The 16,244-nt window shown below is 38.8% G+C and overlaps 2 protein-coding genes across 4 annotated transcripts; both read right to left on the bottom strand.

Moving 5' to 3' along the window:
* Nucleotides 1-1,152: 1,152 nt before the first annotated feature.
* On the bottom strand, nt 1,153-8,841 carry slc25a37 (solute carrier family 25 member 37). The gene is made up of 4 exons (XM_086174160.1): nt 8,538-8,841; nt 5,046-5,274; nt 4,658-4,714; nt 1,153-4,028 (listed from the first exon to the last, which is right to left on the bottom strand). Exons 1-4 carry the CDS (start codon nt 8,730-8,732, stop codon nt 3,505-3,507), a joined length of 1,005 nt encoding a protein of 334 aa, XP_086030286.1. The 5' UTR covers nt 8,733-8,841; the 3' UTR covers nt 1,153-3,504.
* Nucleotides 8,842-10,417: 1,576 nt separating this feature from the next.
* Nucleotides 10,418-15,923, bottom strand: entpd4 (ectonucleoside triphosphate diphosphohydrolase 4). Of its 3 annotated transcripts, none has more exons than XM_086174207.1 (13): nt 15,806-15,923; nt 15,372-15,499; nt 15,091-15,288; nt 14,812-15,017; nt 14,452-14,602; nt 14,224-14,327; nt 14,008-14,067; nt 13,683-13,837; nt 13,033-13,199; nt 12,621-12,945; nt 12,270-12,355; nt 12,035-12,196; nt 10,418-11,704 (listed from the first exon to the last, which is right to left on the bottom strand). In XM_086174207.1, the coding sequence occupies exons 2-13, from the start codon at nt 15,377-15,379 to the stop codon at nt 11,470-11,472; spliced, it is 1,857 nt and encodes a 618-aa protein (XP_086030333.1). In that variant the 5' UTR covers nt 15,380-15,499; nt 15,806-15,923; the 3' UTR covers nt 10,418-11,469. The 3 variants fall into 3 exon arrangements, with proteins under 3 accessions (XP_086030333.1, XP_086030334.1, XP_086030336.1); XM_086174208.1 differs by having other exon boundaries at nt 13,707-13,837; XM_086174210.1 differs by lacking the exons at nt 15,372-15,499; nt 15,806-15,923 and having other exon boundaries at nt 14,812-14,949; nt 15,091-15,210.
* Nucleotides 15,924-16,244: the final 321 nt, after the last annotated feature.

Raw genomic sequence — 16,244 nt, 5'->3', positions numbered from 1 at the left:
TGTCTCTTACATTTGCAGGTTAATGACCAAGTCCTTGATTAAGACTTTTTTTAACATGATAGAGGAAATCATAGAAGTTTAGGCTTTCATATAACTTGATATAATTGGATATAAGGGTTTAGATAGTTCTGTGCGCTTAAATATGGTTTCTATTTGCAGTTGTTTAAACATCTTTATATAATTTTGTTTTTAGGTATGTGCACTAATCTCTTCAAAGGTTCTAACTTCTCCCAGACCATTGCCTAATGCTGGGGATATACTTTTTGTTGGCTTTTTTCTGCTGATGTCAAAATATTGTTCATTCAAACAAAAGAAGAAAAAGTAGGAGGATCGATTAAATATTCATGAACTGATTCATTGATTTTCAGAGCAAAATTACAATGACATCCAGCAGGAGCAGCATAGGATTTTTTAGAATGGCAGCACCAACTAAAAAATAGCTTAATACAAAATTAGATACTTTGAGGTATGTGTGTGACGATGCAAATATGTGATTACATGTGCAAAAAATATTTTTAATTATTGTTTACACATATCTATTATAAAAAAAAAATCTGTCCACGTGGCAAAGAAAGCGAAGAGGTTGGTGCTGCTCTGAAAAAGTCATACTGTATTGAAAGCCAGGCTTGAAATGGTACTATACTGACCTCTGCTGGTACTCCTGCTCACAGGGGAAATAGTAATAACCAAAAGTTAGTTGATCTTAACCAAAAACTTCAGTAGTACTTTTGGTTTAGAAATATTGTCCAAAAACAACAGACTCAGGAGAGCTGTAGTTGTTTATGATCTGGTTATAATGGTTTCTGAACTAATCATTGCTAATGCCTTCACTTCCGCTCAAACCCTGGATAACAAAAAGGAAAACAGTCAAGGGAAAATGACCAAAAATCACCTCTTATCCCTCGAGTTCACAATAGCACTATTCTCTTAAAAAAATGTCTGGCTGGATGATTGACTGCCAGTTTTGGGTTAAATCAAATTGATCCTTGTGATTGTTCAATCTGGATCAGAAATACCACACTGAAATGAATTGAAGAATATCTAATTGTAACTGCTCAGCTTTGTTTCTTATAATGGCTGTCTCAGTTGTCAAAACAAACACATCTTCCTCAAGGCTCAGATAAGGAAATACATGAACAAAAAAAAACATTGTGCAGATATAAACCACATTTCTCACTTGCATGTTTATTTCAGCTCCAGTGTTACAAACTGTAGCAGCATCATATCACAATAATTTCATATTTGCATGGTCTGACTTCTTTCTCTGTAGTTGGCACTCAACTTACTGTATATCATCCCACCACCCATTTCATTTTCACTTGTGCGTTAACAGCATAAAACGTTAACATTTTGGAAAATCCTCACATTCTTATGATTTCATGTCAAGGAGCATGTGAGCAGCATCAACTCCAAATGTAAGCATGTCACAATTAATGGGAGCACAGCTAACACAATTGTAAACTGACAGGTGGGCACAGATGTTGCCTTAAGGTGTAGGAATAACAGGTTGTAAATGGCAACAGGGAGGGCAACCTGTTTCCATTGGAATTACATAGAAAATAAGTGAAAAGCTATTCTTACTTGCATTGCTGTACTTGAGTTGAAATATTTTCAGTTTATTTTACACAATATTTTGTTTCTTTGTCGAAACACACCAAATTCATCGTCCACTCAAACGACCCCCTACAGCAAGGCTACTGTAGTATGGGATCAAAAAACAAAACAGTCTGAGTGAACAATACAAATTTGGTTTGAAATGTAATCCTTTGCGATCTTTTTTTTTTTTTTTAAACAGACTAAAAACGTAGCACATACAATTTTCATTTCAACTGCCTATGGTTGTGTATATGCTTTGGAGAAGTTAAACTATTTCAGGGATTAAATGAAACAAGTAACTTAAAAATCAAAACTGAAAAGTTATTCATGAGCATCTCTGAAACTAAATGAGGGCCAATGACAACATTATTTCTGGATCATGCAAACGGTAGCGTCAAGAGCAGATAAGAAGAAAAAAGCTAAACGAATAAATTGTATGTCTTTGGTACATTAGAAATTGTTCTAGTAGAGAATTATGGGTTTGAAAGACTTACAGAATTTGACAAATTGAAGAAAAAGTAATCAGTAATCAGAAACAAGTGAATCTCTTGATTTATGCTGGTTTGCATGTTTGTCAGCAGTCGGGCTAGACAATGTGTATATTTTCAAAACCTAAGCAAACAATATAGAAAAATGATCTTCTGAATATCATGACATTCTTATTTGTCTATATAATCCAGCCCTTATCTGGAGATGTATTAAATACAGAGTAGAACATTATTAAAGGCTGTAAAAAAATAAGCGAGTATAAAGCAACAAGTGAATATCACAAATAGCGCTCATGTATCAGCAAAACTTATGTCTTGAAAATATTTTATATACAACCTTCAGATTGAAAGTCAATATGACACAAAAATTGATACAGGTCCCTTAGAGGCTGAAGATTACACCAGTGCAAGGGCTGAGATGAGGCCACCATCCCATGTAACTTATTGATCCAACTTTGTACCTTCTTAATAATGAACGTGTACTCTGCTTGTGTTTTTCTATAAACAAGCTGCCTTATTTCTACATCACCTAATATTCTTTATATGAGACTATTATTGTGCGTGATTTAACACTGTTGTTTGAAGAAAGTGAACAGTTGCCCCACCTGAGCAAGAACACCTCAATGCTCAAGACAGAACACTCTCATATGAGAACTGACGTTGAACACTTCAAACTAAACAGCTAGACAAGTAGGAATGTAAATGTAAAAATGAAGCAAAAAAAAAAAAAATTCACTAATGTATGATAAGTTTACAAATATGACCAATCAAAATGTAGAGATCCAAGAATGTATGTAATGCATTCTTGCATGTAATGCATGTAATTTTGGTGCTACTTAGACTGTGAAAATGAAATGTGGGATTCAAGATTTGCCTTTTAAAAAATAAGAGCAAAGGAGTTAAGAGGCACTTGGAAGGGGCAGCTTTTCCTTCTTCCCTGTAGTGAAAAAGAAGTCTGTTGTAATAGATTTCTATAAATACACAGTGAAATAAAACAAGCAAATAGCAATGTGTTTCTTCTGCATCCTTAAAATACAAGCACCAGAAAGCTAACCAAATAAATAAAAAGTTCCAATATTAAGAGCCATAAACATTATTCGAGCCATCATAGTTATAAGGTCACAACATAGAAAGTTGTGTCTGGTGTTTGGGGAACAGAGGCAGAAAAGGGTCACAGCTCAGCTCCTCTCTAATTTAACCTCTTCTTTGTTTTGACCTAGAAGGATTACCATCACTGTTCCATAACCCATTCGTGCAACATAATCCTAATTGAAGTCTGTCACCAAAAAAAAAAAGAAAAGACATTAAGAAGAGTTGCTCTCCAACATACCACCCTTACGTCGACTTCCCTTTCAGAGAAGGACAGGGTATTTCCTCATATATCAGGTTTCTTGCATCAGTTGCTCAACTACCCTTTCCATTACAAAGTACCAGGTCCTGCCTGTCTTTCCTGCTTTGTCAGGAAGTACTTGAAGAACTCATATACTGACCAAGCAATGGCAGTGGAGGGCATCTGATATATAACCCGAGCCTGAACCCCTTTGAAGAAGGCACCCAAACCGCCAAGACGATACACTGTCCTTAAGGCATTTGCCATTCCTGTTAAATGCCCACTGATGTTCATGGAGTTGAGTGCAATGTTCTCCTGAGTGTTAAGCAGTGTTTTACAAACGTCCAGTGGGGTGGTAACGGCAGCAGAAACTGCTCCTGCCACTGCTCCTGACACAATATGGCTGCCAGGGTGGTAGTGTCTGTTGGGGTTCAGCTGCTCCTGCATGGTCTCGTAGGTGATGAAGTGAACAGCTTGGAAGGGGATATTCATGGTCAGCTGGGTGCTGTAGCTGCGGTAAAAGGCTCCGATACCTTCCGCACGAATGACTGTTCGAACACAGTCCCAGAGTCCTTGATAAGGGGAGTTGTACATTTGCATCCTCTGTTTCACTACTGAGCCATGTAAGAAAGCAAAGAACACAGTCACTGCCTGTCAAAATATTCAGTCTATATTGCATACTTTCACTCATAGACAATAATAAACAAGACAAAGGGAGGCATTTTAAAAATAGCCACTTGAAAACTTCAGCTTGACCAATGTTATAATATTTGTGGAAGAGGAAATCTGATTCATGTCAAAGTTAAATTTGAAATCAATAAAGTATTGTTAAAATGTCATAATAAACAGATTACAATTGGTATTATTCAGATCCATTAGATTAGGCTTATCTGAAAACAAAATGTCAATGCAACACACAATCGGAATGCATGCCATCGGGAGCATAGCCATTAGATGACCTGATACCGGCACCATAGCCTGCTTTAAACTGCATAAATAATTCTAATATTTATTGTTATGTAATTGAGACCCAAAAAATCATTGGCTGTGCCGAAAAATGAAATTTTAGGTCTTGAAGTCATAGATACAATATTTTCCAAGAGGACAAAGTGTTTTTGTGCAATTGATGTGGCTTTTCTAAATGCTGCAATTCCATTAATACCCTAAATTATCATTACACCTCCCAGGGGCACAGTCCTAGGGCATTATTTTCATGAAAACTGAATTTACACAAGGCTCTTACCCTCAGCAGGGTTCATGATGGCATCATGGAGAACAGTGGCCACACTACCTGCAATACCTGTTGAACCATTACGTAAATCTTTAGTCAAAACGCATTGAATCAGTAACCAATAACAGATTTAGCTTAACCGAGGCTGGCTAAATGATTTTTTTTTTTTCTTGATATAGCAGACCTTGTTGTCTACAAGCAAGAAAAGTCGGGTTTGTACCGACAAATCCCAGAAAGCTTGTTTGGATTATTCGTGACGGAGGGTATGGTTTTATTTATACCAGCTGTTGTAAACAGGATATTTCATTACCATGGCTTATTGTAACTCCAGTCCACTAAGCCGAGCCTCTTATGTGAAAGTGCGACAATCATTTTGTGCTTGGGATGTGGAAACACATACCATTGGCTAAATGGCTGTTGCCTCCACTCTTAATGACGTCACTTAGGGAGTGTTTAACTCGTTCGTAACAGGTAAAGTAGAGCGCATGGGCAGGACCTGCACCCATCATGGTGATGTTGAGGCCCCTAAGAGGCCTGAGGAACCCCTCTGTTCGTACAATCCTCTTCAAAGCTTCATATACACCCTTATATTGAGCATTTGGGTCCGGCTGCAGACTCTGCATCCGTGTCTGGAAAAAATAAAAATGTTCATTAAAACAATTATAGGTCAGTCCATATGTGTTAGACTTGATGTTATGGGCACAAGTGTACACTCACAGCTGACACTTCTGAAAGTGAAATTGTGGTTTCTTGATGTATTTTTGCCTGCAATGCTGTCACATTTTTCTGACAATAAGTGCTCTTGGCAGCAGACGTCCTGTCTGAGTGATGTGTGTCTCCTGTGGCTGGTATGGGAGGCCCGTTGTTTTATTCTACCGTGCCAAGTTATCAGAAAAGCACAAAGCCTGTTTTTATTTGTGAGGATGGAGCAGAAGCTGACTAAGGAGATAGGACAAGTCTATCTTCCTCAGTGTGTTCCTTTGTGCTTCCTTCCTCCGTGTTAACAATAAAGTATCAATTACATTTCCGTTTGATACAGATTTGGGAACTTTGGGCATACAAAACCTGGTAGGGTAGTTTATGTCTGAGGTTTTTGTGATTGCATTAGTGCTCCGCACAACACATTGTTCTCTTGAAGACTGAGGCAAGACGAAGTTTTTCATATTCAGGCGTATCAATCAAGAATTTGTAAATAATATTGACTGACAACTATAACTATAAATAGCCTGAAGGTTAAATAATCTTTGAGAACAAATAAGAGTTTAACAACTGTGCTGAAGAACTTTCCTTTCAAGTTACATGACATTCTCAAACAGGCAAAATAATCTTTAGCTGACAGGAATGAAAACACTGCCAAGTGTTGGTCTGATGATGGACAGGAACACCAGACTCGTTATTTTGCCCCCCCTCCCCCATCGACACTGACCAAGTCATAAAGATGTTATTCATTTGGTCATCAGGAAATGTATCACGACATCCACAATAGACTTGGTGCTCTTGAATACCAATACCTTCCACTATAAGTAGGATTATAAGAGAGTCTTACAAAGATTGAAGTGATAACTTGAGGAGGGAGTCACAGTAACTCACAACTCAATCAAACTACTTTGCTGACAAAAACAGTACCACAGTAAGATGGTGAATCTGAGATTTTGCAAGAAGAAACTAAAGTTAGATCCGGTCTGATGTTAAATCTCAAAAGTGACACAATGTACAGCAAAGAGTTAAACTGTCATTTATAACTGACCCTTATGGGGGATTACTCTGTCTTTTACAGCTCTTTTGATCACCCCCCCCACACACACACACACACACACACAGCAGCATGCACACCAAGTGCATGTATCTTTATACTTTGCCTTACTGATATTTTTTCCCACTTTGTGACGTGTTTTTGTCAAAATAGTGCGGAGACTATAAACATAAAAATAAACAATAATAACCACAGTGAAACTGAAAATATGAGAACACGATTTAGAAAACGCCGTGTTCCATCTTTCCTCCGACAAATTTGGGCTTTGACAGCTCACTTATCAGAGAGGCTATTGCGCACACACACCCTTTACTGCATGGGGCTGATGTCAAGTGTGTGCAACACAGATAAGACCACCCCTCCCCTACAATTAACCCCAGCTATAGGTGTGTCTCCTTCTATATCTTAGGGAGGACAACATTAAAAAAAAGTAGCTGGCAGTTAAAATGAAACTGGCCACCAAGACCTGCAGTGTTAATCCATAGTTTTATTTCATGACACTCAAAACTGTCTGTGGTCGGATCTGTAAAAATAGATGCAATTGAAGAGGAAGTAAGGTGGGTTCTTTTGTAAGTTTAGAATTAAAAAAATTACCGAACAAAGTCTGACTCACTCACCATTTAACACATTCCTCTGACAAACATGAGATGCTTACGCAATTCGAAAAGAAATCATGACAGGAAATGACAAAAGATATTTGAGTAATGAAGTAAAGGCCCCTGGGTTAGTTTAGTATGATTCCTTGTGTCTGAAACCACAGTAAAGAGGATGTAATGCCAAAGGAAAGACTGTTCTTGCTCCATGCGAATAAAAGTTGTTGATGTCACATCAACGTGGTTTTATTTATTCTGTCACATAATGTCTTGAAAACACCAACATTGTTGGAAAACAAAGGCCAAACAAGAAGAGTGGGGATTGTGAGGGCAAAGTTCACAAACATACCAAAGCTTGGCAATCACTTGTAGACACAGGCTTAAAGCCAATAATGTCATTTTTTTAGGGGGTGAGAGGCATATATTCTAATCGTGGCTCATGTGATGAAGAACTGCTTAAGTCTCCATCACTGTCACCGACACCATTCAGATACAGTCGGTTAAATGATTCGTACAATCACGGGAAGAGCATCTCTGTAATCACACCTTTACATTCGAATGGGGACATCTGTTGGCATTTCAGGTCGTTTTACTTGAAAAAAATATGAATTATTAAATAATTAACGAAATGTGCACTTGAGGAGTGACTTCCACGGAGTGAGCGGGAGAGAAAAGGGGGGAGAGAGAGATCTTAGACATTATGTAAATATCAAGTTTTATTTTATTTCATGTTATCAAGACTGCACAATCAGAAGATAAACACTGATGGCGACGGTACCACTGACCCCATATTTAATAGAAATATTAAGAGACAAAGGAGATCTCTTGTTCTAACATGTGAAAGGTAACTTTGTGACTCATGTCTTTCGAATACAAAAATGTATATACACGTGTGTGTATACTTAATATACTTTCGACACCTTTGGTTGGCTTGTCAACTAATTTGTGCTGTTAATCAGTTAAGATTGAGCATTAAGTTCCGTTTCCTCGCACATAGAAAGAAGATTGAAAGCGAACACGCAGACATTGAGGTTGCAGCACCAGAACAGGTCAGTGCGTAATTTACTTTCAAGGCTGTTTTTAATTGTTTTCACGATTGACCTTCAACAGACCCTGAGTCCGAGCTGCTCTTCTTTTCCCCTCGCTTGACGGCAAATAACCTCCAGACAGTGAAGCGGTGGGTGATTCAAAACGCGGATAACTTTGGAATTTTCCCCCTCACGGACGATTTCAATGATTGACCGGGCGTGTTCACCGAGCCCTGATAGCAAGTCGATAGTTATTTCAACTAAGTGATGACACCGGCGACGGACTTGTTTTGTGATAATATGTCTTAAAGTGGCTTTTGTCAGCCTGTTCGACGACTTTCTTCGATTCAATGGATGCGCGTGAGCTGTCGCTAAATTAGCTAACGCCGAAGCTAACCATGCATCGCAAGACTTAACATGATTGAACAGCTAACGTCGGTAAGCGAGACGTATCCACGAGTCTGCGGGTTGAACAACCGGCCGTGGGCGTTTAAGATGTGATGTTCCACTCGGGTTACCTTGACAGAGTCCACGGGGTACATCACCGTGTGCTCCAGTATGCCTGCCACGGCTCCCGCTGTCATGTGGGTCGTTAGTGAGACATGAGGTGGCAAGCTCTCGTAGTCTCCGTCGCTGTTAAAAGGCTCATTTTCTTGGCTTGTGATCTGCGACATCTCCAGCGTTGCCACCCTGTGATTCGAGCCCACCTCCATGCGAGGCTGAGCTCTCCCAGGCGGTGGTCTGCACTGGTAGCGCTCAAAGAGTTACCAGCAGCATGGATTGCCCTAACCACAACATCGTCACTACTATTAGTGGAGTGCCAGCATCCGAATGACGTACCAAGTGCGGGCGTGTTCCGTGTCCACTTCAGCCAATCATATTCCAGATCCTCAAGAAAAGGGCGGGCTCATCTTTTGAGGTGTCCAATGAAAAGTTCCATGGCGGCGTTTCTCATGCTCTAACTGTCTATTTGGATTTTTCTGACTTTTGAATGGGTTGCACGAAAGAGTGATCGAACTTTTCTGCTCGGATAGATAAGCAGACCTCGTCTTCCTATCAGATTGCATCTGTAAAAGTGGGTTGACTTTTTACTATGCAAAATAAACACTTTGCATTTTGAGATTCGTCTTAAGTGACGATGGAATCCAGGAATGCGATTGCAAAATTGAGGGGAAAAGTCAGTCTTTAAAAAGGTTTTGGCAATGTGTTATGGGTTAACGTTTTCACCAGCCTCCAATAAACAAATCTTTAACTATGTTAGAAAGCAAGCGTACACTGAAGCTTCAAGTGTGAGAGAAAGGCCTGGAAAATGAACGTCAGGTTATAAAATCACACAAAACACAAAATTATATTTCATTACAACCTGACCTGAAAAGACAAGTATACTATCTCATTGAACAGTCATGTGGTGGTTACAAAGGGAACAGTGACGTTAGATGATGGTACCACATTTGCATTTCTATTTCAGCTTTTGAGTAAGGTTTGTGTTTTATTAAACTCTATTTCCAAGTGCACTTTTCTCTTTAAATTTCTTCTCAATAATTGAATATGTACTTCTTATTTTTGGCAGCCCCCTCGTGTATCTCATTACAAGCTTTTGTGTTTGAATTTCACCTTGAGACCGCTTGGGTGCCAACTTGAAAACAAAGACAGCAGATCTAGTGAATCCTGCTTTATATCCTATCACTTGGATACATTACGGTCATATTTTCTATTTGTTTTTCTGATTAAAGTATTGTATCTATATCTATATATGTGTGTGTGTGTTTATGTGTGTCCGTGTGTATATATATATAGATAGATCACTTTAAATCCCCTATGGGGATCAATAAAGTTTATCTTATCTTGAATGAAGTACATGTGATAGCCATCGTCTTTACTTGCAGAGTATTGTAGTTTTGATGTATCAAATATACAGCTGTGTATCACCTATGCTTGCTACTTGCTGAAACCCAAGTTTAACACACTCAACAAACTGCATTGTTTCTGTGACTCAACATTTAGAACTTCAGTCATGAGGAGTTTAAGCAGTGGTTTTAGTCACACCTTATACTCACATCTTTGTAGGGAGGGAGGCATAGTTCTAAGACCGGTTGCTATCCTCGGTACAATTGTTGAATACAAAACACAGTTGCAAAGGATGATCGAGAAGGGTGGCACCCATGCATAAACAGGCTGTAGCCAAATAAATAAGAAAAAAATAACTTTCATTCTTCAATGCATTATATTAATACAATCCTTCAGTGATATTCCAGATTCACTTGGAAAAAGACATGGCTTATTTGTTCTTTAGAAGTTGTGATCAATAATTAACATGAAATTTAAAAAACGCCCTGTGCCCTCTATAAGATTTATCAACAAGTACCATGACCAGAATAACTAAGAATATTCAAAGAAATACCATTAACAAACCATAAAACCTTTATTACTGTCTTGCACTGTGACAACACTTATTTGGCAATCATTTGTGCAAACTATTCACATCACTATTTTTATATAAATAATGTGGCTTATGCTTTCATTTACAACCCAGCAGTGATACGACAGCTTCTGAAAATGAAGCCCAACATAAATATATGCAACAGCATCAAACCTTCGGACAGTGTTCTTGAAAACCAAGACAAGACTTTCAGCAGGGCTTTGATGGAGACGAACATTCCAGACAGAAAAACTGAAGGTCTACAGAATTTTCCAACAGTGACAAGACATGTATTGCACTTGTATAGCTATTAAGGTCTGTGTCTTGCAATATCAGAGGCAAAAAAAAAAGAAAAAGTGGGAAAGGCATGTACACATAAACGCGTACACTCTAACCAACATATAGTGCATCTTCCACTATTTATAAATCATATTGCATTTGAGGTTTCTGAAGAAACAGCAAGTGCTTCTATCATATAATAGGTAAAATATCGCTGTGTTCATGCACATTAAGTGTCCAATAACCAAACATGTATACAAAACGCAATTTAAGTTTTTCACCCAAGTACCAAAGTGTTTCATTCAAAAGAACCATTGATATTTTGACTTTTTTCTGATTCATAGCACTGAAGATCTACATCAAATATAAAGGGTCTTCTATTGGGAGAAGGCGCTCTATATTTATCATTAGAAAATTGATAAGGCAGCTGCCATTTTCATTATGTTGAGTGGGCTATGACACAAAGGAGATGTGATTTGGAAAAAGACTTTAAAAAACAATTCAAAATAAAAATACATTAAACACCAATAAGAATAATGGCACAGTAAGGCCAGAATACTCCCCATAGTTCTTGGATTTTCTACAAGAGTTCCTGTACCATTTACTCTTTTTGGTGGGCTCATCGAGACTCTAACACATAATATTGAGCACCTGGGACTTTAGGGAAGCAGCCAGCAAAATCAGCAAAGAAAAGGAGTGAAGGCTGGAATACAACTAGTCCAACATGTTGCCATGAACATGATCTACAACACTTAGAGGTTGATAGTCAGTGTTGGTGAGCCAAGACCATCTTCAAGCCATGGTATAGAGGAAGGGCTACTGCGCAATGCTGCACGCCGATGGATTCTTCGAAGTCTTAGAACATACAACATTATTGACAAAAACACAATGAAGAAACAGGCCAGAAATAAGTAGTGGTTGTTGAGGAAAGAGAAGCTGTGACGCCAATGAGAGTGAACTCCTTTCAGGCTTTCCTGCTGGATGTCCCTGGGGGAGACCAAAGACACTGTTCAATTCTTCGAAATCTATTAAGTTCCTAAGCTAAAATCCGGGACTGTAATATTTGAGACAGAGTAAGTCACACAACGCTGAACATAGATTACATAATAAAGTATTTTCAAATAGATTGCTTTAATTTACCCCTAAAAGCAAAAAAATGCTAAAATTAACAGATAATCTTAAAGAATATGATAGTAGCAGTATTCTTATACTAAAATATGTAAACAAAAGCATTAGAATCTGAAATACTTGAATACTTTTTCAGTTGGAATGGAAAAATGAAACACAAGGAAGGGCATAGAATGAAAGTTAACTTACCTTAAAGGCAGAAACCGTGTCCTGTAAAGTATAGCTCCTAGAGTCCACTGGACCTCCTTATCATGAACCAAAAGAGCAGTCTTTAAGTTGTTATAACTGGTTGGAAAAGAGAAGCCAGTGTGCAGCACTTCATACATCCATGCTGATTTGAAGCATTGATGCCTGTAGAAATAAACGCAATGCCACCGCTCAACACCCAGAAGGTCATCTCAAAGTTTCAAAAACTGTGACTTACTGGAGTCTGTGAAGATCAGCATGGGAGGCATACAAGCCAGAGTCAAAGCGCTCCTTCAGAATCCTCCACTGAGTGGCGCAGTAACTCTGTACAGTTTAAAAACAGGTCAAAATTTCAAGCAATAAGATACCATGAAGCATTAGGAGATTAGAGGCTTCAGTACATCAGAAAATCTAAAGGATGTTAGTACTCTACTCAGTAAAAGGTTGTTCAGGTACCCATCAATTGATTTAAAGTGTATTTACACATTCAGTTTTAAAAGGTAAAAGAACTTCAAGTAACTGTAAGTTACTCATCGGGTCTAAAAATAATGAAAGTAAAGCACCTAGTATTCTGGTGAGAAAAACATACCTTGGCAGCCTGAGCATATTTAGAAGCGTTATAATCTCCACCCATGCGCAGCACATCTTCTGTACAGTAGAAGAATTCAGAGAAGCCATAAAACTGGCTGTTACTATAGTCAATAGTTGGCTGGTAGATACCACTTAAAGAGGTTTGATTTTCATTGGTGCGGTTCAGAAACGGTTGAAGGATCTGTCTACACTGGTCAAAGTCCCCTGTTCCGCGCAGAAAGAGCTTCTGTGTAGGAGAATCAATCTCATCCTCCATATCCGTTGGGAGACAAGGGTCCACTAAAGGAGATTCTGCCATCTCACCAATATGCTGCCCTAAGAGCCTGATGAGAAGAGTATTAACAAGTATATTTAATAATCAGGGAAAGTATTCATAAAATAATGCAACTTAAATAAATTCACTGTCTCACCTATTTTGAATAGCTGTATTTCTAATTAGGCTCTCCACATATCTTTGACGAGCTGCATTTCCACCAAAACCCAGGAAGGTTGACACATACACTCGATACACATGTTCTGTGCGATGTGCATCACATCCCAGGTTAAATTCAGCCAATAAGTTCTTTGCAACCTCCTCCTAGAGATTAAACATAAGTTAGCCTCATCATAAATTTCCCAAGCCTTTTTGCCATTCCATAATATTAACATTACTGACATGCATCCCATATATTCGTTATTATAGCATCTTAACCACAATTAACTCTGTTGTAACAGTTCAGTCTTTCTGATCGTCATGTGCATCGGGTGATCATCATATTGCATTAATGGAAAATGGAAAGGATGTTAAACAGCAGAATACACAACATGTTACTTTAATAACATTTCACAAAATGAATTCATGCTCTCAGTCCTATATCCTGCTTTTGTTCATGCAGCAGGCTTACAGTAAACCTTCAAAAGTGATGAATGGAGAGCAGGTCGTCTCCACAGGATAAAAATGGAGAATACAGGGTACAGGATTTAATGGGGATTGACAGAGATTGGAAGAAGGGGGAAGAATATAGGGTGAGTGATAAAAACCAAAGACTGGACAAAAACAGAATTGGTTGTGGATAATAACCTGCTGTGGAGAAGCAAAGCTTACAGTTTTGGGCACTTCATAAGCGATTTGTGTGGAGACCCCACCCATGTCCAGGACACCGGCTGTCCTTTTTCTCACGAGCACCTCCTGCTGATCACTACCCGGGACATTGACCTCAACTATAGCGTCCCCATCTAAAAAGATATACAGGAAGGAGAGATGAAATATGGGACTGTAATTTTGATCGAATGTGTACCCCACACAAAATCTACTAGAGATTTAACATGTAGATATCTTTCAATAGTACCTTCTGAAATAATATTACTTTTACCATGATGTTAATATTTACTGATTGAGTGCTTACCATTGTGCACATGGTTGAACCTCCCAAGGACAAAGTTTATTCCAATCCATGCATAGACACCTGTAAACCACGATAACATTTATGTAATAACAGCTCTAATGCTGAACCAAAAAGTAAGAAAAAAGTTTTTTCTCTTCATCATGAAACTGTAACTACAAATACATTTAAGTTAAATGTATTGATTATAATTTGTTTTGGATTACACTTTTGATTTACCTTCCTGTTTCCCTGAAATAACTTCCACATGGGAATCAGAGAAAAGGAAGTTGAAGTGGACAGGGATGTCAGTTCGAAGATCTTCAAGAAGAGCCTCCTGCTGACTGGAGGAGAAAGGAAATAAAACAAATACTTTACAATGTTGTTTTTTCTGTGCAGCAACATTTACATGTAGATACATGAAATGTTTTGTTTATTCTACGTGAATGCTCAAAGAGGAACGTGTACCTTTCAGGGAGGATTCTCATTCCAGCTGTGCACAGGATGTATAAGGGTGTTTCTTGATGCTTATGTTTGGGAATATGTCGGGCTGCAAAGCTCAGCAGTGGATAGATATAATCACTCGCTTTCTCTGGCGTTTTAGCCAATTCTGAAATGCCTACAGAAACAAAAACAAATGACGAAACCACAAGTAAGGCCCGTAAAATCATTAAAGGAGAAATGATGGTGTAAGTAGCATATCTACAAGTCGCCTTGTGTTATAGCTATGAATTAAGTTAGATAACAAAAGTGTTGACAATAAAGTGTGTTTGCACTTTCTCGACCTTCTGGATAATTCATTTGACAGTTAAGCACTTGATATCGTACCCGGTTTGATCTTCATGACCACTGACTTCCGATGTTGATCTCGCATTTGCTGAATATCCAGGAGTTCGTGTGGATTCCCGTTGTGCCGTGGCCAGTAGTACACAAATATTCTGGAGCCACTGCTGCCACAGTCCACCACTAAACCATAGTTTAAATAGGGATCACTTGTGTCCGTTGCTTCCACGTCAGTCACCCTTGCTAAGTGCCTTTTAAGAACAACATAGTATCAGATTTATAGAATGTTGTGAGTGATTACAAAAACCACATTTTCTAGTTCACCTGTGGAAAGGATTTTCGTCTCTCATCCAGCTTGAAGGCCCTTCTCCCGTTGCAAGCAACAGGTAAAGGACCCCAATGAGGCAGAACACCAGGCCAATATAGAAGAGCTGTCGAGATGAAGGTATTAAAACGCGGGGAATAACGTGGGATGGCAGACTGAAATGCCATGAGGCTGGGAAAAGGCACGAAAAGCCGATCCTGTCAATAAACAGAGAAAACGGAAAAGCCTCATCACAAAGTCCTCGGAAGCCAGACAAATAGTGAACGTCATGCAATCCTACCTCCCCATGATGGTGATTGTCTTCAACTTGATAACTTATTTCTCATAACTATCCTTTTCATCCAATCATTCGGCTGAAGCGGCAAGTTTTGACTTCTTCGGCACCTTTTCCTCGTTCGCCATCATGACCTTTAATTGGAAAGTATTTACGTTGTTGAGTTGATAACAACTCGATGGGATTTAGGACTGTGGTTTTGGCAATCCGTCGTTTGTATTCACATCGATTTTTGAAGAGAATGTGATAGGGTTGTAAACACAAATCAACACAGTCTCAAATCAGCTATCTGACGTTTAGCTGCTGTCAGCGTTATGAACTACTGAGCCCAAAAGTCCTGACAAATCCTAACACAAGGATTTCACACCTTTTTCCACCTAGTGTGAACTATACTACTTTCATGAATATTTAGTATTTCATTTGTTTCTTTTTTTACTTACTGACAAAAGAGTAAAAACCCATCCTCTTCAGGTGAAATTCACATTTGTAAACTGGGCTCACCGCTAGCTGAAATACAGGACGATGTGGCAGACCGGTCTCCATTTAGTGACGTCATCGTTCCGGGTGCGTTTGATTTCGACGCAAGAATGTGCCGAGTTTTGGGAACACGGAGACACGAAACTACTGGCCGCCCTCCCTCTTCCTTCGTAATTACTTGACACGTCAAATGGTAAACTATGATAATATCTGCCTTTCAGTGCTGGTATGTAGGCATAGAGAGATCTAGCATTTTAAACTAGCAGGTATGGCGCATGCTCCTCTGAAAATATTGAAGCGTTTTAGTCAGGAAAACACCCGTGTGACAGTAAAACGCCTGTTTAATGAGCGTTAGCTGTTGTTGGCCACAGCCACGCCACACAAGCCTGCAATACAACTAAC

Source organism: Fistularia commersonii, chromosome 26, assembly GCF_037954325.1.
Source record: "Fistularia commersonii isolate RoL2024-O1a breed Wild chromosome 26, RoL_Fcom_v1.0, whole genome shotgun sequence".
Lineage (NCBI taxonomy): Eukaryota > Metazoa > Chordata > Actinopteri > Syngnathiformes > Fistulariidae > Fistularia > Fistularia commersonii.
This window is presented reverse-complemented; position numbering and strand designations above follow the sequence as displayed.

Coding starts and splice junctions, on each gene's coding strand:
- slc25a37 (XM_086174160.1), bottom strand. CDS start 8,732: ATGGAGGTGGGCTCGAATCACAGGGTGGCAACGCTGGAGATGTCGCAG. Junction 5,275..8,537: donor ACCCCGTGGACTCTGTCAAG/GTAACCCGAGTG, acceptor TATTTTTTCCAG/ACACGGATGCAGAGTCTGCA. Junction 4,715..5,045: donor CAACAGCCATTTAGCCAATG/GTATGTGTTTCC, acceptor ATGGTTCAACAG/GTATTGCAGGTAGTGTGGCC.
- entpd4 (XM_086174207.1), bottom strand. Junction 15,018..15,090: donor GACGAAAATCCTTTCCACAG/GTGAACTAGAAA, acceptor TGTTCTTAAAAG/GCACTTAGCAAGGGTGACTG. Junction 14,603..14,811: donor GGTCATGAAGATCAAACCGG/GTACGATATCAA, acceptor TTGTTTCTGTAG/GCATTTCAGAATTGGCTAAA.